The sequence below is a fragment of the Lissotriton helveticus genome, chromosome 12 (assembly GCF_964261635.1).
Source record: "Lissotriton helveticus chromosome 12, aLisHel1.1, whole genome shotgun sequence".
In the NCBI taxonomy this organism is placed as follows: domain Eukaryota; kingdom Metazoa; phylum Chordata; class Amphibia; order Caudata; family Salamandridae; genus Lissotriton; species Lissotriton helveticus.
This window is the reverse complement of record NC_136073.1, coordinates 10,623,354-10,644,950: the sequence shown is the minus strand read 5'-3', so window position 1 is coordinate 10,644,950 and position 21,597 is coordinate 10,623,354. Positions and strand designations below refer to the sequence as shown.

At 49.2% G+C, this 21,597-nt stretch overlaps 1 protein-coding gene across 1 annotated transcript in view; it reads left to right on the top strand.

Moving 5' to 3' along the window:
* Positions 1-21,597, top strand: part of MISP (mitotic spindle positioning) — a 161,756-nt gene that overhangs the window by 30,037 nt on the left and 110,122 nt on the right. Inside the window, exon 3 of the mRNA XM_078670538.1 lies at positions 13,127-13,247. Coding sequence (XP_078526664.1) covers positions 13,127-13,247 — 121 coding nt within the window. The remainder of the gene's footprint in view (positions 1-13,126; positions 13,248-21,597) is intronic.

Sequence of the window (21,597 nt, the reverse complement as noted above, 5' to 3'; positions counted from 1 at the left end):
AACGTAGAGAGCAGTGAGGGTCTTCTACTAAACGTAGAGAGCAGTGAGGGTCTTTAACTAAACGTAGAGAGCAGTGAGGGTCTTCTACTAAACGTAGAGAGCAGTTGAGGGTCGTCTGCTAAACCTAGAGAGCAGCTGAGGGTCTTCTACTAAACGTAGAGAGCAGTGAGGGTCTTCTACTAAACGTAGAGAGCAGTTGAGGGTCTTCAACTGAATGTAGAGAGCAGTGAGGGTCTTCTGCTAAACGTATAGAGCAGTTGAGGGTCGTCTGCTAAACCTAGAGAGCAGTTGAGGGTCTTCTGCTAAACCTAGAGAGCAGTTGAGGGTCGTCTGCTAAACCTAGAGAGCAGTTGAGGGTCGTCTGCTAAACCTAGAGAGCAGTTGAGGGTCTTCTGCTAAACCTAGAGAGCAGTTGAGGGTCTTCTGCTAAACGTAGAGAGCAGTTGAGGGTCGTCTGCTAAACCTAGAGAGCAGTTGAGGGTCTTCTGCTAAACGTAGAGAGCAGTTGAGGGTCTTTAACTAAACGTAGAGAGCAGTTGAGGGTCTTCAACTAAATGTAGAGAGCAGTGAGGGTCTTCTGCTAAACGTAGAGAGCAGTTGAGGGTCCTCTGCTAAACCTAGAGAGCAGTTGAGGGTCTTCTGCTAACCTAGAGAGCAGTTGAGGGTCGTCTGCTAAACCTAGAGAGCAGTTGAGGGTCGTCTGCTAAACCTAGAGAGCAGTTGAGGGTCGTCTGCTAAACCTAGAGAGCAGTTGAGGGTCGTCTGCTAAACCTAGAGAGCAGTTGAGGGTCTTCTGCTAAACCTAGAGAGCAGTGAGGGTCGTCTGCTAAACCTAGAGAGCAGTTGAGGGTCGTCTGCTAAACCTAGAGAGCAGTTGAGGGTCGTCTGCTAAACCTAGAGAGCAGTTGAGGGTCTTCTGCTAAACCTAGAGAGCAGTTGAGGGTCTTCTGCTAAACCTAGAGAGCAGTTGAGGGTCTTCTGCTAAACGAAGAGAGCAGTTGAGGGTCTTTAACTAAACGTAGAGAGCAGTTGAGGGTCTTCAACTAAATGTAGAGAGCAGTGAGGGTCTTCTGCTAAACGTAGAGAGCAGTTGAGGGTCGTCTGCTAAACCTAGAGAGCAGTTGAGGGTCGTCTGCTAAACCTAGATAGCAGTGAGGGTGGTCTGCTAAACCTAGAGAGCAGTTGAGGGTCGTCTGCTAAACCTAGAGAGCAGTTGAGGGTCGTCTGCTAAACCTAGAGAGCAGTTGAGGGTCTTCTGCTAAACCTAGAGAGCAGTTGAGGGTCTTCTGCTAAACGTAGAGAGCAGTTGAGGGTCGTCTGCTAAACCTAGAGAGCAGTTGAGGGTCTTCTGCTAAACCTAGAGAGCAGTTGAGGGTCGTCTGCTAAACCTAGAGAGCAGTTGAGGGTCTTCTGCTAAACCTAGAGAGCAGTTGAGGGTCTTTAACTAAACGTAGAGAGCAGTTGAGGGTCTTCAACTAAATGTAGAGAGCAGTGAGGGTCTTCTGCTAAACCTAGAGAGCAGTTGAGGGTCTTCTGCTAAACGTAGAGAGCAGTTGAGGGTCGTCTGCTAAACCTAGAGAGCAGTTGAGGGTCTTCTGCTAAACCTAGAGAGCAGTTGAGGGTCGTCTGCTAAACCTAGAGAGCAGTTGAGGGTCGTCTGCTAAACCTAGAGAGCAGTTGAGGGTCTTCTGCTAAACCTAGAGAGCAGTTGAGGGTCTTCTGCTAAACGTAGAGAGCAGTTGAGGGTCGTCTGCTAAACGTAGAGAGCAGTTGAGGGTCTTCTGCTAAACGTAGAGAGCAGTTGAGGGTCTTTAACTAAACGTAGAGAGCAGTTGAGGGTCTTCAACTAAATGTAGAGAGCAGTGAGGGTCTTCTGCTAAACGTAGAGAGCAGTTGAGGGTTGTCTGCTAAACCTAGAGAGCAGTTGAGGGTCGTCTGCTAAACCTAGAGAGCAGTGAGGGTCGTCTGCTAAACCTAGAGAGCAGTTGAGGGTCGTCTGCTAAACTTAGAGAGCAGTTGAGGGTCGTCTGCTAAACCTAGAGAGCAGTGAGGGTCTTCTGCTAAACGTAGAGAGCAGTTGAGGGTCGTCTGCTAAACCTAGAGAGCAGTTGAGGGTCTTCTGCTAAACGTAGAGAGCAGTTGAGGGTCTTTAACTAAACGTAGAGAGCAGTGAGGGTCTTCTACTAAACGTAGAGAGCAGTGAGGGTCTTTAACTAAACGTAGAGAGCAGTGAGGGTCTTCTACTAAACGTAGAGAGCAGTTGAGGGTCGTCTGCTAAACCTAGAGAGCAGCTGAGGGTCTTCTACTAAACGTAGAGAGCAGTGAGGGTCTTCTACTAAACGTAGAGAGCAGTTGAGGGTCTTCAACTAAATGTAGAGAGCAGTTGAGGGTCTTCAACTAAACGTAGAGAGCAGTGAGGGTCTTCAACTAAATGTAGAGAGCAGTTGAGGGTCTTCTGCTAAACCCAGAGAGCAGTTGAGGGTCTTCAACTAAACGTAGAGAGCAGTGAGGGTCTTCAACTAAACGTAGAGAGCAGTTGAGGGTCTTCAACTAAACGTAGAGAGCAGTTAGGGTCGTGAGGGTCTTCAACTAAATGTAGAGAGCAGTGAGGGTCTTCAACTAAATGTAGAGAGCAGTTGAGGGTCTTCTGCTAAACCTAGAGAGCAGTTGAGGGTCTTCAACTAAACGAAGAGAGCAGTTGAGGGTCTTCAACTAAACGTAGAGAGCAGTTGAGGGTCTTCTGCTAAACGTAGAGAACAGTTGAGGGTCTTCTACTAAACGAAGAGAGCAGTGAGGGTCTTCTGCTAAACGTAGAGAACAGTTGAGGGTCTTCTACTAAACCTAGAGAGCAGTTGAGGGTCTTCAACTAAACGAAGAGAGCAGTTGAGGGTCTTCAACTAAACGTAGAGAACAGTTGAGGGTCTTCTACTAAACCTAGAGAGCAGTTGAGGGTCTTCAACTAAACGAAGAGAGCAGTTGAGGGTCTTCAACTAAACGTAGAGAGCAGTTGAGGGTCTTCTGCTAAACGTAGAGAACAGTTGAGGGTCTTCTACTAAACGAAGAGAGCAGTGAGGGTCTTCTGCTCAACCTAGACAGCAGTTGAGGGTCTGCAACTAAACGTAGAGAGCAGTTGAGGGTCTTCTGGTAAACGTAGAGAACAGTTGAGGGTCTTCTACTAAACGAAGAGAGCAGTGAGGGTCTTCTGCTCAACCTAGACAGCAGTTGAGGGTCTTCAACTAAACGTAGAGAGCAGTTGAGGGTCTTCTGGTAAACGTAGAGAACAGTTGAGGGTCTTCTACTAAACCTAGAGAGCAGTGAGGGTCTTCTGCTAAACCTAGAGAGCAGTTGAGGGTCTTTAACTAAACATAGAGAGCAGTGAGGGTCTTCTACTAAACGTAGAGAGCAGTTGAGGGTCTTCTGCTAAACCTAGAGAGCAGTTGAGGGTCTTCTGCTAAACCTAGAGAGCAGTTGAGGGTCTTCTGCTAAACCTAGAGAGCAGTGAGGGTCTTCGACTAAACGTAGAGAGCAGTTGAGGGTCTTTAACTAAACGTAGAGAGCAGTGAGGGTCTTCTACTAAACGTAGAGAGCAGTTGAGGGTCTTCTGCTAAACCTAGAGTGCAGTTGAGGGTCTTCTGCTAAACCCAGAGAGCAGTTGAGGGTCTTGAGAGCAGTTGAGGGTCTTCTGCTAAATCTACAGAGCAGTTGAAGGTCTTCTGCTAAATCAAGAGAGCAGTTGAGGGTCTTCCGCTAAATCTAGAGAGCAGTTGAAGGTCTTCTGCAAATCTAGAGAGCAGTTGAAGGTCTGCTGCTAAATCAAGAGAGCAGTTGAGGGTATTCTGCTAAATCTAGAGAGCAGTGAGGGCCTTCTGCTAAACCTAGAGAGCAGTTCAGGGTCGTCTGCTAAACCTAGAGAGCAGTTGAATCCTGTTGCTTGAGTCCAGGTGATGTTTGGTCAGAAGTCTTAGGTCAGAGCAGCAAGGAGGGAATGAGAAACTCTGGGCCCGAGAGTTTTTGAAGGTTCCAAAGATGGCATGGGGACTTCGGGGCATATTACCAAGGAATAGCGATATTTATCGCAAAATGCTATTGCTGCCTATCGCTGGATATGTGAGTGGAGAAAACATGCTATTAGCAATCTTTTCCTCCATTGGGCTAAAATATCCAGCGATAGCGGCGAAATGCGTGAATATTGCTGGAAATCCAGCGATATTCACACATTAACGCCAATGGGGACTTAACCTGACAATCCACCTCCCATTGGATAAACAGATAAGTCATGTTTTTAGCAGGCGTTAGATTATAGCGATAATTGCGCTCAGTGTGACTTTTTTATCGCTACGCCTGTGTTGGTAATAGGCGATAGCGATGTTAGCGACTGCTTTCAGTCGCTAACAGGTTGGGTACGCCCACTTTGCATGTCATTAGCGATAAATATCGCTGACATGCAAAGCGGGTCCCAAACCGGTCGCTATCGCCTAAAAGCTGTCGCTAACTGCTGTTAGCGACAGCTTGCTAATAGGGCGATAAAAATATCGCCGCTTTAGCAGCAAAAAGTGCAGCTAAAGCGGCGATAGTGCCCTTCCTATTATGCCCCATCATTCGTTGAGTTCTCATCACCGAGGAGGTGAGGATGTCATTCCCAGCTAAGGGGTTTGAGTGAGGCTTCGATACTTGTGAGGGTGGAGTGAAGTGCTTTGGGTAAGACTCATGGGACGCGCACTGGTATTTTGCGCTTCACACATTAGGGTCAATGTGGTGTTGTGTCTAGTTTTGTTGATCTTTTCGATGAGGAATTCAATGGTGAGCTTGGAATTGGTTGTTCTGGGAGTGACTGGTGCAAGTGCGTTTCTATAGGCTCTTGCCCCAATATTGACTTTGTAGATGGTGGGTGGATAGCAGTTACTTTGGTAAATGGTTTTCTTTGTTTTTGTTGTAAGGACCAGTGTGTTTTCAGGGATATGTGCAGAACCACCATCTCTGTTGCCTATTCTCTCCAAGATTTTAGAAAGGCACATTAACAAACAGCTCACCCACTTTTTGGAAAGCTCGGACTTCTTACATCCGTCTCAATCAGGCTTTAGGGCCAATCACTCCACTGAAACAACGCTTTTAGGAGTCACCGAGAGATTGCGTCACTGTATTGATCGCGGAGAAACATCTGCACTCATATTACTTGATTTGAGTGCGGCTTTTGATACGGTGTCACATTCCATCCTTCTCGCATCGCTTCGGTCTCTGGGAGTTGAGGGTCTTGCTTTGGCTTGGCTGGCCTCCTTTCTAAGCGGCCGCACCTTCCAGGTCTTCTCTGCGAAAGCCTCTTCCAAAATTTGTTCTTCAGCGTACGGTGTACCCCAGGGGTCTATCTTAAGTCCTCTATTGTTTAATATTTACGTTAGACCCCCGGCCACTATTGTGGAGGAAGCTGGCCTCACTTTATTTTCGTACGCTGACGATACGCAAATTATTTTTTGTTTTTCTAATGTGGAAGATGGCAACATCTCAGTTCTTAAACAAGGACTGATTAAGGTCTCAGAATGGATGCTCAGCAACTTTTTAAGACTTAATGGAGACAAGACCGAGGTTGTCATCCTGGGCAAAGGGAGGAACTCATGGGACCCTGAACATTGGCCAATCTCTCATGCGGCAGCAAATAGTAAAGGTGGCTTCCACTTGTTTTACTATTGTACGATGGCTCCACAAAATTCTTTGGATGCTCCCTGTTTCCACACAAAGGACGGTGGTTCAGGCTCTAGTTGTTTCCCGCCTGGACTACGGTAACGTTCTTTATTTAGGAGCTGATCAAGAAACTCTTAAAAACTTCAGGTTGTGCAGAATGCGGCTGCACGACGCCTATGCCATGTTGCGCGAGAGCCTCTATTTCTCAATCCCTTCAAGACCTTCACTGGCTTAGGATTGCCAGTAGAATTAAGTTCAAGGCTCTCTGCTACATATTTAAGATCAAACCAGGCATGGCCCCTGCATACCTACAGGAACTCATCCAAGCCTACCACCCTACTCGTTCTCTTAGATCCTCCTGTAAAGGTGATTTTGTAATTCCAAGATTTAGGCTGGTGAAAACGGGCGGCCGCTCATTTTCCCACCTAGATCCTAAGTTCTGGAATACCCTGCCTGCTGCATTGAAAACCGAAACCAACTTTTTCCGTTTCCGCAAAGGACTCAAGACATGGCTCTTTTGGCAATGATTCACGGTTGCTCTCTTTTCCCTCTTTTAATCTGTCCCTTGGCGCCGGGAAACCCACTGCGGGTAGCTGTGCGCCTTATAAGTTTAAATAAATAAATAAACACCAGGGATGTCTCTTGTTTGAATCCCGTGTCCCAGCGGGTAGAGGGTTCGATTGATTTCAGTGCCACTATCTCTGCTTGTGTGTATGTTGTGTGTTTTTGTGAACCTTGTGGCTTGGAGTTTTGCTGGACTTGTCAATCACTGTTTCCTCGTCCTCAGTCAGTGTGGAGGTCTCTACTGCGATGTTACGGTCGCAGAGTTACGGAGGGCGGGTCTTGGATCATTTGCAGAGTAGGTTGCATTCTTTCCTCAGCTGAAACATGGAATAATGTACTCTTTGATTACCAGGTGGTGCAAAACATGAATTACACATGTTAATTCCCTAGATAAACTCGGCTCTCTGATACAGAACAATAAGGCTGAACTGAATTATTACCAAATATTGACAAAAAGTTCGATCTTTACTCGGAAAGCGTGCTTTTTGTGATTTGGTGCAAATTCGTACAGCTATTTTTGAAAAAGTAGCACTTAAAAAGGCAAGGGGGGGGGGGAATTAGGTCTATCTGGGTAGTTGAACCCAAGGCAGTCCTGCAATACTTAAAAAGCAAATAACATGGGCTTCTAATGAACAAGCATTTTTTTTCCTGATGGTCATTTCGGTACTGCAGTACTGAGCAATCCTATTGGCTAGCCTCGAATCTGAAGAAAATGTTGCGGCTGCCATTGCACAGCTCATGGACTCAGTGCCCCTGTCCCCAAAAAAGTTGTGAAAAGGGACATAAGCAGGCAGAGTAGTGACCCCTGATCCCCAGACATTTGTTTGGAGCCCAGAGGGACCACCCCAAAAGGTTAAAGTATGTTTATAGGTATGTAGATACCGTGGTACTTCTGTCATGACCCTCCCATGAGGTACTGTGGTACTCCTGCGGTACCCGGTACACAAACTTCAGCCCCGTGGTACAGAGGTAACATGCAAGCTTCTCCTAGGACGCGTGTCGAGTACCACAAGACTACCAGGGCCACTGAAAAAAAGTGGACAAAAAACAGGCTAGGGGTCCATAGGAGGGTGGGTGGCCGCGGGGTGAGACGTGGGGCCTGGCTGAAGGCAGACCAAGTGGCCAACCTCCTTTGCACATGGACAAAGGCCGTGGACAGCCGAGGAATTAGCTGTAGGGTGCCCGAGGGGGGTGAGTGCATGCTCAAGTTTGAGTATGATCACACAAAAAAAGAGAAATTCACAGAAAAGAACAAATGTTAAAGTGACCTTATAATTAGGTATGGTAGTAGGGTCTTATGTTTAAAAACAGAAAATCACTGAATAAAAACAAAGGCTAAACTGACGTTATAGGACGTGTTGAAAAGAGATAAAAATGTATTTTAAAAAAAAAACACACTGAAATTCACAAGCTATAGTTTAGTGAGCTACCAGTACCTTGGACCCATGTCACTGCTTATGACCTCACATATTACATCACTCATAACGTGTTAACTGACATAATTGATGACATCAGTACATATATATGTTTAACCACGAAAATACAGTTAAACTGCAGGGATGGTTAAAAAAATCAATCCAAAAAAGTCACTGAAATTCGGAAGTTATGCTTAGAATCAGAATTCATATTTTGCTCAACAGTCATTCAAAGCATAACGTGCACGTCACACACAATGCTCTGTGGTGATAGTGACACTTTGCATCAGTATCAGCCATGGTATAGGCGTCTCTGATGACCAGGAAGCAGCAGATATATGATGCAGCAGTGACACCCTGTGGTCAGTCACAGTATGGCACCGTTGAAAGCGAGGAGATAAGAGCATCTAGGCTGAAGCCGTGGCACCTTGTGGTCCCTCACATTGTGGCATAGATGAAGCCCTGGTGGTGAAGATTGATGGTGCAGCAGTGACACCCTGTGGTCAGTCACAGTATGGCACTGGCTTGAAGCCCTGGCAGGAGCTTATCTCTGGGGCAAAAGTGACACTGCATGGCATTACCTGAAACCCAGGAGACAGCAGATCTATGGCACACCAGTGACACCCTGTGGCCAGTCACTGTATAGCATTATCTTAAGCTGAGGTAGAAGAGAATCTTGGGTGAAGCAGTGACATTGTGTGGTCTGTCATAGTATGACAGTGGTTCAAGCCCTGGAGGGAGCAGATCTAACGAGCTGCAAGTGCACAACTTGTGGTTAGTCACATTATTCCACTGGCTAGTGCCCTGGTGGTGCAGATATCTGGCGCAGTAGTGCCAACCATGTGGTCAGTGAAAATATGGCGTTATCTGAAGGTCTGCAAGGAACCCGTCTATGGTGTAGCAGTGCCACCCTATGGTCATTCACAGTAAGGAATTATGAGAAAGCCTTAAAGGAACAGCTCAAAGGTGCCGAAGTGACACCCAGTGGCCAGTCCCGGTATGGCACTATCACAAGGCATGCAAGGAACAGCTCCATGGTGCAGCAGTGACACCCTGTGGTCAGTCACAGTATGGCATTATCTGAGACCTGCTAGGAACAGCTCCATGGTGCAGCAGTGACACCCTGTGGTCAGTCACAGTATGGCATTATCTGAGACCTGCTAGGAACAGCTCAATGGTGCAGCAGTGACACCCGGTGGTCAGTCACATTGTGGCATGTTTTGAAGCACTGGAGGCCCAGATCTATGGTGCAGCAGTGACACCCTGTGTTCATTTATGGAATTGCATTATCTGAAAGGCTTCAAGGACAGCTCTATGGTGCAGCAGTGACACTCTGTGATCAGTCACAGTATGTGATGGTCTGCAAAGAACAGCTCTATGGTGCAGCAGTGAGAACAGCTCTATGGTGCAGCAGTGACACCATGTGTTCATTTATGGAATCACATTATCTGAAAGCCTTCAAGGACTGCTCTATGGTGCAACAGTGACACCCGGTGGTCAGTCACAGAATGGCATCATCAAAAGGCATGCAAGGAACAGCTCTATGGTGCAGCAGTGACACCCTGTGGTCAGTCATATTACGGAATTATCTGAAGACCTGCAAGGAACAGCTCTATGGTGCAGCAGCGATACCCTGTGTTCATTTATGGAATGACATTATCTGAAAGCCTTCAAGGACTGCTCTATGGTACAGCAGTGACACCCGGTGGTCAGCTACAGTATATCATTATGTGAAGGTCTGCAAAGAACAGCTCTATGGTACAGCAGTGACACCCTGTGTTCATTTATGGAATTACATTATCTGAAAGCCTTCAAAGGGCACCTCTATGGTGCAGCAGTGACATCCTGTGATCAGTCACTGTATGGCACTATCAGAAGGCATGCAAGGAACAACTCTATGGTGCAGCAGTGACACCCTGTGGTCTGTCATAGTATGGCATCGTCTGTATACCTACAAGGAACAGCTCTATGGCGCAGCAGCGACACCCGGTGTTCATTTGTGGAATGACATTATCTGAAAGCCTTCAAAGGACAGCTCTATGGTGCAGCAGTGACATCCTGTGATCAGTCACAGTATGGCATTAGCCGAAGGTCTTCAAAGAGCAGCTCTATGGTGCAGTGGTGACACCCAGTGGTCAGTCAAAGTATGGTAAAGGTTGAAGCCGAAGAGGCAGCAGATCCATGGTGCAGGAGTGGTATAGTCTGGCCAGTTATGGTATGCCACTGGCTTCAAAACCTGGAGGGAGCCAATATATGGAGTGCTGCAGTGACACCCAGTGGTCCGTCATCTTAGTACAGGAGGGAGCAGAGAGACTTGGTGAAAAGTCTGCACCTCCCAGGCTTGAAGCCCCAGAGGGGGGTTCAGTCTCTGCTATTGGGGGCCGGCACCGAGCCCATTTCTTTGCCACAGTTCAAAACTCAGGCCCCTGCTGCAGAGCCAGGGCCCGCTCTATGGGGCAACGCTATATGCATTTGGAAGGCAATAGGGTCCCAGCAGAGCACGAGGTCCGCTAGGACTCTGAGCCTGGTCTTCAACAACGAACAGGGCGAGTTCTAGGAACTTGCAGCCATGTGCGCGCTGAAGCGTCTTATCAGCAGAGCACACACCTCTTGTGTCTGATCACAGCACACACGCTTCCCTCACCAACACCCTGCCCCCACCAGTAAGTGGCACAGACCATCGACATGCGCTGGTCCCAGGCAGGAGGACACCACTACCGACAACCGGTGTGCATCGCAGGACACGAAGTCACTACAGGACACCGACAGCTACCACAGGTCACGAACAGTGGGCACAGGACACCAACCGCTTCCACAGGCCATCAACAGTTACCACATTTACCACAAGCCTCTGACACCCACCACATAATGCCGCAGACAACCAACAGCTACCACTGGACATGAGCTGATTCTACAAGCCTCTGACACCCAGCATGGCCCACAAGGACCACCACTGCCCACTGACCGCCGCCACAAGGAACTGAAGTCCGCTGGACCTGGCCACCAATGCCTACCACAGGGCACGAGCTCCCACCAGGGGCTACAGGTATGTGTGGGCTACCCGCAAGAGTTGCAGACAGCTGGAACCGACCAGAGGCCACCAGTAACTCCCACGGGCTCTCGTGGGCTACCCGCAAGAGTTGCAGACAGCTGGAACCGACCAGAGGCCACCAGTAACTCCCACGGGCTCTCTTGGGCTACCCGCAAGAGCTGCGGACAGCTGGAGCCGGCCGGGTGCCACCAGTGACTCCCACAGGCCACGAGCTCTTGTGGCTACCAGCAAGAGCTGCAGACAGCATTACCCGGCCAGGGGAAACCAGTGACTCCCACAGGCCACAGACACTTGCCTCTGCCTGCAGCTGCCCCCGGGGTGGCCACGCAGCCCTTCTGCACCCTCTGTGGTCCCTCAGCACTCAACACAGACCACCGACGACCCGACCACAGACCCCGGTGCCCTGCAGAGCCAGCGCGGAGGGGCAGGCGGAGGCCCGGGGCAGGGGCCACAACTGTCCCGGGCTCCATGGAGGTCCCTGGCGGCAGGTCCACAGCGCCCCCTGTGTGTGAGTACAACCCTCCCTACCCCCACAGCTCGCACCGCTTCCAAGTTACAATGTGTGTCCCCTGATGTTAACATGCTGTCCCAGCGGAATCTACAATTTAAATGAATGGAGTTGAGGAAACTTGTGTGAGGGGGTGGGACATGGAGACGGCAACTGTATCACTAACAACAGCCTGACCCTCCGAGTGACGGGCACTTGAGAAACTCTCACACCTTAAAGGCCAGCCAGCCGTACAGTGCTCTTTCCCTCCCTCACACACCCATCTGTCCCTCACTCTCTCCCTCCCTCACACACCCATCTGTCCCTCACTCTCTCCCTCGCACCTCAGATGGTCCCCTCCTCGCTGCCAGGACTGTCCCTCTCTCCCTCACACACACGCCCTCCCTCACTCTCTCCCTCACACCTCAGAAGCCCCCCTCCCCGTTGCCAGGACTCAGTCCCTCCCTCACACCTCAGATTGCCCTAGCCTTGCTGCCAGGACTGTCACTCCCTCACACACATGCTCTCCCTCACTCTCTCCCTCACGCATGCTCTCCCTCACTCTCTCCCTCACGCATGCTCTCCCTCACTCTCTCCCTCACGCATGCTCTCCCTCACGCATGCTCTCCCTCACTCTCTTCCTCACACACGCTCTCCCTCACTCTCTCCCTCACGCATGCTCTCCCTCACTCTCTCCCTCCCTCACACACCCATCTGTCCCTCACTCTCTCCCTCGCACCTCAGATGGTCCCCTCCTCGCTGCCAGGACTGTCCCTCTCTCCCTCACACACACGCCCTCCCTCACTCTCTCCCTCACACCTCAGAAGCCCCCCTCCCCGTTGCCAGGACTCAGTCCCTCCCTCACACCTCAGATTGCCCTAGCCTTGCTGCCAGGACTGTCACTCCCTCACACACATGCTCTCCCTCACTCTCTCCCTCACGCATGCTCTCCCTCCCTCTCTCCCTCACGCATGCTCTCCCTCACTCTCTCCCTCACGCATGCTCTCCCTCACTCTCTCCCTCACGCATGCTCTCCCTCACTCTCTTCCTCTCACACGCTCTCCCTCACTCTCTCCCTCACGCATGCTCTCCCTCACTCTCTCCCTCCCTCACACACCCATCTGTCCCTCACTCTCTCCCTCGCACCTCAGATGGTCCCCTCCTCGCTGCCAGGACTGTCCCTCTCTCCCTCACACACACGCCCTCCCTCACTCTCTCCCTCACACCTCAGAAGCCCCCCTCCCCGTTGCCAGGACTCAGTCCCTCCCTCACACCTCAGATTGCCCTAGCCTTGCTGCCAGGACTGTCACTCCCTCACACACATGCTCTCCCTCACTCTCTCCCTCACGCATGCTCTCCCTCACTCTCTCCCTCACGCATGCTCTCCCTCACTCTCTCCCTCACGCATGCTCTCCCTCACTCTCTCCCTCACGCATGCTCTCCCTCACTCTCTTCCTCACACACGCTCTCCCTCACTCTCTCCCTCACTCACGGTATCCCTCACTCACGCTCTCCCTTACTCCCTCCCTCACTCACGCTCTCCCTCACACCTCAGATGGCCCCCTCCCCACTGCCAGGACTCAGTCCCTCTCTCACACATGCTCTCCCTTACTCTCTCTCTCACTCTCTCTCTCACTCACTCTCTCCCTCACACCTCAGATGCCCCCTCCCCGCTGCCAGGACTCAGTCCTCCCTCACACACTCTTTCTCCCTCACTCTCCCCCTCACACCTCACCCTCCCCTCTGCCAGGGCTCTGCCCCTCTCTCCCTCACTCCCTCTCCCTCACTCTCTCCCTCACACCTCACCCTCCCCTCTGCCAGGCCTCTGCCCCTCCCTCGCCGGGGGGGTTGCCCTCTGCACAGCAGTAACCCTCAGGTATGTGATATGTTCATATTCGGTCAGGGCCCATAAAACAATAAATATTTGAGTAGGGCGCGGGCGAGGCCAGCCTGGGAAGGCGCTGGCACCGGGGCCGGGCAGGAGCCCGGGGCAGAGTCCAGACATCTGGAGCAGAAGCAGCTGGCTCGGGGCTGGAGGGTTCGGAGGACCCAGGTAAGGCGGGACCCGGGGGCACAGCGCGTGGATGAATGGTATTACTGTTTATATAGCGCTTTCAAAACCCCCAGCGAGGCTCAAAGCGCTTAGAAGGGGTCGGAGATCCGAGACAAGGCGGGGCCCCGGATCAGAGCGCATGGATTAATGGATTGTGTTACTGTTTATATAGCGCTTTCCAACACCCCAGCGGGCTTAAAGCGCTTAGAAGGGGTCGGAGAAGCGATATAAGGCGGGGCCCCGGGTCACAGCGCATGGATGAATGGTATTGCTATTTATATAGCGCTTTCCATACCACTAGCGAGGCTTAAAGCGCTCTCCTGAGTGTTCTGGTAGATAATGTACCAATCACGATGTCGGAAGCGCTTCGATTCGCATCGGGTTGAACGGAAATACCGGGGGCACAGAAGTAGCGGGGGGGGGGGGGGGGCCAGGGGCACATGAACCTCAGTGGGTCCCAGGGGGTGGGGGGGCTGCATGGTTGGATGCCAGGGGCCCAGAAAGCCCTACGCCCTAGGAGGCCTTCTGGTAACCATGCGCTCTACAAATGCCAATTCATTAATTCATTCACTCAAAGAGCTGGGGGCCTAGGGGGCAAAGAGTGCAGCATCCTTCTCCCCGCTGCCCCTTTACAGGAACCAGCCTCCCCCTGGGATGGAACCGCAAGGCCTTGTGGGACACAGCAGAATGGACCCATCAAAGCGAGGGGGCAGACGCCAGGGGCCTTCAGTGCTCGCTCGCCGCTTGAGCCCGCTTCGGGGCGCTATCATTGGCCGAGGGCCCCCGCTGTGAAGACATCTGTCTGGCAGTGGGAGGTGAAAGGTCCCACGCCTCGGCCTCGAGGCGTTCCCGAGTCCGCCTGGGCAGAGGGGGGGGCATGGTGGGGGCGCAGGGGGCGAGGGTGGCGCGCAAGCTAGGCGCTAGAGGGCACAGCGCCTCTTCTGAAAGGGTACGGCGCTCACTAGCAGTCTGTCGAAGCATGGGGGTGTTTACCACACAGGGTGAGGCCTTCACCACTGGAAGTGAACGCCTCACATGCAACAGGAACACGAGGCAGACCGTCCAGAATTGGTTTTTAACGCATCGTATTTTGCGCTTGGCCTGTTTTTTTTCCGGCCTTTCCTCCGAAGCATCCCGGCAGGTGTGGCCAGCTTCAGTTTATCCGGAAAAGCTGCCAGGGTGTGACTGCTACCAGACACCGCCCTGTGAGGACGTCACACAGGGGTCGCAAGGCAGCTCTGAACCCGCAGGGAGGGGCTTGGGGTGACATGTCCCTTTGGAAAGGGGGGCCTCTCTGGCAATGCAAAGATGGCATCAGCCAAGGCCAAATAGCGCCCCTTCTGGAAAGGACGCCCCAGGGGGGGTCAGAGGCAAAAAGAACAATTGGTGGACAATGCCATACATTCACCCCAATACAGAAATCTGAGCCTAAATCCATCTTTTTTGCTCCCCATGCCATTCCAGTTTGGACCCAGCCATATGCAAATCAGTCTTGACCCTGCACCCATATGGGAGCAGTCCAACCAGAACTGCCAAGGCCAAGATCTCCTTGGACCCAAAACAAGCATCTTGGGACCAGTTTGGGGCACACATTTGAATGCCAACTGGCGGCCCGAGTGGCCTGGGGATGCTCAGACGTGAGTCCCGTGCTCTCCACACCACTGGAGTCGAGCTATCCTGGCTGATGACGGCTGAAAGCCTGAAACCGGTCCTAGGATGCTTGATTCCGGTGCAGGAAAGACATGGCTTGGCAGTTGGGGCTGGACCGTTCCCATGAGGCACAGGGTCAAGGCTGATTTGCATATGGCCATGTCTGAACTGGGGTGGTGTGGAGAGCAAAAAAACAATGGATTTAGGCCCAGATCTCTGTACTGGGGTGAATGTATGACATTGTCCTGCATTCTGTCCATCAACTGTTATTTTTACTGTATATCCTGAGCAGCAACCTACAGGAGGTGAAGGGGGCCTTCTTAGCTCCAGTTTCAGCTGAGCACAAACAAAGGCCTGATTTAAAAAGCCATCAGCCCTACTTCTGTTCAAGTATGATCCTAGCAGGGAGCTATCTCGAGCCTCCAACCTTGACGCCAGTGCAGTGGAAGTAAACAAAGACACACACTTAAAGAAACTATGGTTTGGAGGCAGGATTTGACTTTGTGCGACCCCTGTGTGTGAGATATCCATGCACTGTAAGAGCCACAGATGCGACTGGTGTAGGAGTAAACACTAAGAATGATTCTAATAGCACTTACAATATTTTTCAATGTATTTGTTCTATAGCTCTACTCTCTCCAATGCAGGGTGTCGAGGCACATTTATTTATATTTATTTATTTATAAACAGTTTTCTATAGCGCGAACTAGACCCTTGGGTATCAGAGCGCTTAACATCACATGGCATATTATAAAACCATCAGTGTATTTAGCAAGCAGTAGATTGAAAACATTAGTTAGTAATACTTCCATACCTAGTCTATAGTTAGATAAAATACTGAAACGAGAGAAGATCGCTCCAGTATTACAAGACATGGATAAAACTGTTCTGAGGTAGTAGCTGATTGTTTTCTCCCATCCCCTGGTTTGTCTCTTGCTTTCTGCCAGGTTCTCTACCGTGGGTCATTTTCTATATATTTCCCACTTTGTTATCTGGTAAACCCTCACTGATTAAGTCTCAGATGGTACTTGCCCATGAGAAAGATCTTAGTTTCCTTCTTAAATGATGCAATGTTCGAGATTTTTCTGATGTTCGCCGGAAGAGAGTTCCATATTCTGGGGGCTGCACCAGAGAACGCTCTCTCATAGGTTTTTTTCTTCCTGAAGATGGGTGGTCTCAGCAACAGATCTTTGGCACTCCGGGCAGGTCTGTTTCCTCCTGAGATTTCTATTTTCTGGGCGAGATATCTCGGTGTGTTGTAATGAATCGCTTTATGGGTGATACATGCCATTTTTAGCTGTATTCTAGCTTCGTAGGGTAGCCAGTTTAAAGCTTTCAGGTGGGGGGAGATGTGGTCAAATTTCCTCGTCCCTGTGATAAGCCTTGCCGCTGCATTGAGGCAGGCTTTTAGGGGGGCTGTGGAAATTTGTGGCAGACCTGCTAGCGTTGTGCACCCGTATTCAATTCTTGAGATAACCAGAGATTGCACAGCTAGTTTTAGGTCATTCTCCGATAAAAATGACTTCATTTTTCTTAAATAGTTCAGATGAAAGCGTGCGTTTTTTGCCATTACTTTAATGTGGGTTTTCATATCAAGGTGTTCATCCAGTGTGATTCCGAGGGATTTCGCTGACTGAACTAGAGTAGGGGTGCAGTTTAGCGCTGTGATCATTTTGGACCATTCCTTCACTTCTGCTTGATTCTTTTGTGGTGTGATGAGTAAGAATTCTGTTTTATTAGCGTTTAGCTTGAGATGATGGTTGGTTAGCCAATTTAGCGTCATTTTGAGGGACGCAGTCAGACACACTCAATGTAATACGAGATCATGAATCATACAAGTGTGTAAATCAATGTATAGGAAATGTAAGATAAGGCAATGAGGGTTACATGTCATCCGTAATGGGTGGTATTATATGTTAAGGGTGCATGCTATGGAGAAACACAACATCAGGATTGAAAACATAGTACAGTAGTTGGTGTTGACTGTACCAACAAACCTTTATTACTACCCAAAGGAAGCCTTTTAGCAATCTTGGAATAACAGATACAAACATAAGGCTCTAAACCCACGCCTTGCAGTTTTCGATGCCCGTTTATGACTCACTTTGCTATATTAGAAAGATGGTATCTTATAAACTGCAAGCAACAAAATGATCTTTGACAAAAAAGCAGTAACCCACTGAGCTTTCCACATAACACACCAATCTGTGCTATGCGTGTTTCGCAATGTGCTCTGCAGCAGGCACATTAACCCTCTATGCTACTTTCTGAGTAAAAACTGTGTCGAGAGAAAATACAGATCTCTCTAGCAAGTGCCTTAACCACCAGAGTTATCTTACCGCTAATATTATCCCTTGAAAATTGCTGGTACACAAAGATCTATGCAGCAGGTGCCTCAACCCCTCAAGATATTCTAAAATGCAGTCTTTGTGACTTAAGTAAGCCAGAACAGATTTACTGACACATTTGTACTTGCTGCCAATTTCTTTGCAGCAGAGATATAAAAAAGATAAATATTTTTATTGACTGAAGGACTTTGCTTTTCATGGCTCTGCCCCTCCTGACTCCGCCCACTTTCTGCTGCCACATTTAACCCCCAGTTTCTGGGGCCAAGGGTGATGGTACCTGCCAAAGCTGGGCATGGGTGTCAGCAGCACCTTCCTTTAGAAGTTCCAGAGGATGACCCAGGAAGTAATTGATTCCACAAAGGTCACGCCCCTCCCAGTTCTGTAACAGGGGCCTGACAACCAAAGATTGTGTCTCCCCACTGTCAGAGCAACCAAGGGAGTCATTTAGGGATCGCCAGGGGTCGCAGCTGTGACTTCGGGTTTGCCTCTTGAGACCCCCAATACTGCTTTGGGGACCCCTGACCTCAGAGGTGTCAAAAGCAGTTTCAAACAGTGCCCTCAGGTGCACTGTTTACCTCCTGCAGCTCCCACTGGGATGTAACACTTTCTGTTTGGTAAAGTAAATGCATCCAGCATTGCAGCACCCTTTAGAATTCATCAGAAAACGAAGAACTGAAAAATACCCATTTAAAAAAAAAACTTCTTGCCATGCTTCATTGGCAAAATCACTAGATCTTGCCTTGATGAGATATTTATTTTTTATTGTTTCTAGGATATGCCACAAAAGGAAAAATAGGTTGTCTAAACATGATGCCATGTGCTTGTAATAATTTTAAATAAACAAAAATCACAGTTTTAATAAAACAATATATGTCCTTCATAGCTGACAAGTGTACTTAGACAGAAATAGGAACCCTTTTTTGCTTTCTCACATGCCACAGGAAATATGATTCTTACTGATGCAAAGGAAAGGTACTACTTGCTCTGAAACACTGTAACCTGAAGACATTGTTTAAACGCATAAGGATGACAAAAAAAAGGAAGTTAGCTGACCCATTGCTCCATGCTGTGGGGGCTGGGAGCAAAACGCGAGTGGCTGTTGAGCAGACCAATGGCTGAAGAGAGATGACCGAACAGGCCAATATATATATAGCGCCCTCTGGTGGAGCCTCTCAGGTGAGTCCGTTCTTGAAGCGTGCTGGGACTTGTGGTTCCAAGGCATCAACCCTGAGGGTAGGATTGAGGCCTTGGAACCACAAGTCCCAGCATGCTTCAAGAACGGACTCACCTGAGAGGCTCCACCAGAGGGCAGTATTAATTAAAAACATGCAGACAATGGCGCCTTGCCGAATTCTGGCAGCGTTTCCATCAGTCTGTGAACAAGGACCAGGAGGTGCGAACACGTCAGGCAGGCGAAAACCATCCGACTGCAAATACCGGTTTTGTTTAACCCGTTGCATGCGCGCGTCGGGCAATGGCCGTCGCAAGCACTGCCTCGGGAGTGCTGCGCACATCCGTTGGCCAAGGTGGCCCCGCTCACTTAATAGAACTCCCGCACCGCGGCAGAATTTGTTAATAAGGAGCTCTTGAGTGTTCAACTGCTGTCGAGTTCATCTTTTTTGAGGATAAATTTGGAGGAATAATAAACGGCGGTCCAGCCGTGAAGTTTGCCCGTTCATGAACAAACGGATGCGGACGCACCGTCTTCCTAAGAATTACGAGGACTCATGAAGCACTTTTGGTGCATTTTTCACATCATTCCAAGTTAGACAGGGAATCGCGGGCTACCTGAATGGGAAATATGGAGAGGACTTTTGAAGCACCTTGGTAATCATCAAGATAAGGTGTAGTGATTCTAAGTCACAGATCGCTTAATAAGTTACCCTCGGTTCAGACTCTACAGGAAAGCTTACCTATTTTGGATTGCCATAGGTACCAATGGAGGAGTTTCAGAATCGTTTACAAGCCCTCTACCACCTTTAGTATTCACAAGGCCAATATGCAGGCTACCTTCAAATATATCCATAGTCCTGAAGAAGACCCGTGGAGATGTTTATCACTTATACTCTTTGAATAAGGGTTGAAACGTTGATCAGGCATTCGCACTAGCACTTCGCATATCGGTGCTCAATAATAAGGCTATATGTGTTAATATATATGCTAAGTCACTACGGATGCCAACTGAAGTTTTTCATCTATGTGTATTGTAAATGTTAAACATTTGGTTTATGTTGATTATAGGGCACTTATTCATGTATGAAATGATATATGTTGTCGAACTCTGGTGCTTTTATATATTTGTATATGTAGTGAGCTATACCATATATGACTGATAATTTATCGATCACTTTTTGAGTCTACAGCGTCAGTCTTGTTTTTTAGTTTCTGTATGGTATTTAATGTTGACTTTATACCGCTGATAGGTTTTCCTATGTTTGCACACCAGCATTTCAAAGTATTGGCAAGGATTCGGGCTAGGTGTCATACATCCTATAGTAGCTAAGTGCCACTGGGGCTCCATTATATGGTCTATATGCTTGTTGAGTAACGTGTATAGGTGGGAGTGTCCAGTTAGCTGTTGTTTCATGCCATACTGTCTAATATATATTAATGACTGAAAAAAAAGGAAGTTAGCTAACCCATTGCTCTATGCTGTGGTAGGCGGAAGCAAAATGTGAGTTACTGGTGAGCAGACCAATGGCTGAAGAGAGATGACTCAACGGGATATGTATATATATATATGTATATATATATATATATTACCTACTGGCAGTTATAGTTAGGGCCTAGGTTCCAAAGGAAAAGTAATTTTTTGACTTCGCTTTTACTTTGGCGTCGTTTGACCAATCTGCATCAAATTTCCCCAAAAAGTGTCAAGGTAGGTTCTGTGTGTCATGGAAAGTTTGGGGGGTGATCTGTGCAGTGGGGACCGAGAAATTGGGGCGTGAAATAAGGGTGCATTTGTGATGTCACTTCCCATAGGAACCTTTAGCCACAACTACAGCCCAAACCGCTGAACAAACTTACACTAAATTCGGCAGGGAGATAGATAGATGTTGGTTCAAGGAAGTGCCTTTTGCTTATTTGGTGTAAATCCATTCAGAAGTTGTTGAGAAATGTAAGTTTAAAATTATAGTGATACCTTTGGTCGCAAAGTCTTTGAAAACAAAGACAACCTCTTGCAGGGAAATGCACTGCTCTGATTGGCTGCCAACACTTCAACCAGTAAGTGTTGGCAGCCATCTTGGGACGCGGCTTCACCGAAAATAAAATAAAGGGGGCAGGGAATGAATACCCTAACCACCAAGCCATGGTCTTGGGGGTCCCCCTGGGAACCTGCCAAGGCATAAAAACATTTGAAAGAAAAATAAAAAAAACTGCTGTAAATTCGTGGTAATATGATTTTAAAAAAAAGCCCGTTCAGGCTCCTCGCTTGATTACATACATGTACCCGGGGCCGAAAATGGTCCATGGTAGGGGAGCCATGCAGCCCTTCTTCCTTTAATTAAACCAAAAAAATGAAAGGTCGGGCCCGGGCGATGGGGTCCCCGGGGCGAAATCAGCCCGCGCGGCCCCTCTCATTTTTCAAAGATTTTTTTTTTTAAACAAGAGTCACGCCCCGGGGACCAAAATGGTTAATGAAAGGGGGCCACGCAGACCCCTTCCTAAAAAACATAAAACATTTTAAAAAGCCAGCAAAGTGCAGAGGCCCGCCCCCTTTCTCCACTACTCCGCAAACATGCCTCTTGGCACACTGCTGATGGGGGGATGAGGTCCCCCAGCCTCCTGAGGGCGTCAGGACTAAAGTGGGCTTCATCCCCCAACCAAGCAGCAGTGCACCAAGAGGTGTGTTTGAAGAGTGGTGGAGAGAGGGGGCGTGCCTCTGATGACCTCTCAGCAATCCAGTTACCTGTGTGGGTCTTTCTGGAGGTAACCGGAGGGCTAGTTGGCCCCCAAGGACCCTCAACAGCCAAGGGAACTTCATCCCCCTACCAGTAATGTGCCACGAGGCGTGTCTGCAGAGTGAAGGAGAAAGAGGGCGTGGCCTCCTGCGATGACTCAGCAATCCTGATGTGTGGGACTTACTGGAGGTACCAGGAGGGGTAGTGGTGCCCCAAGGATGTCCTCGGGGCCAACTACCCCTCCTGGTACCTTCAGTAAGCCCCACACAGCGGAATTGGTAAGAGGTGTTCGGAAGACCCGCCTCCTTTCGCCACTACTCTGCAAATGCGGCTCATGGTCCACTTTACATGTGAGGGACCTTGGGGGGCCAAGAAGCCCTCCTGGTAACTCTTGTAAGTCGTACACAGCAGGATTCCTAAGAAGTGGTTGGAGGCCCAGCCCCCTTTCTC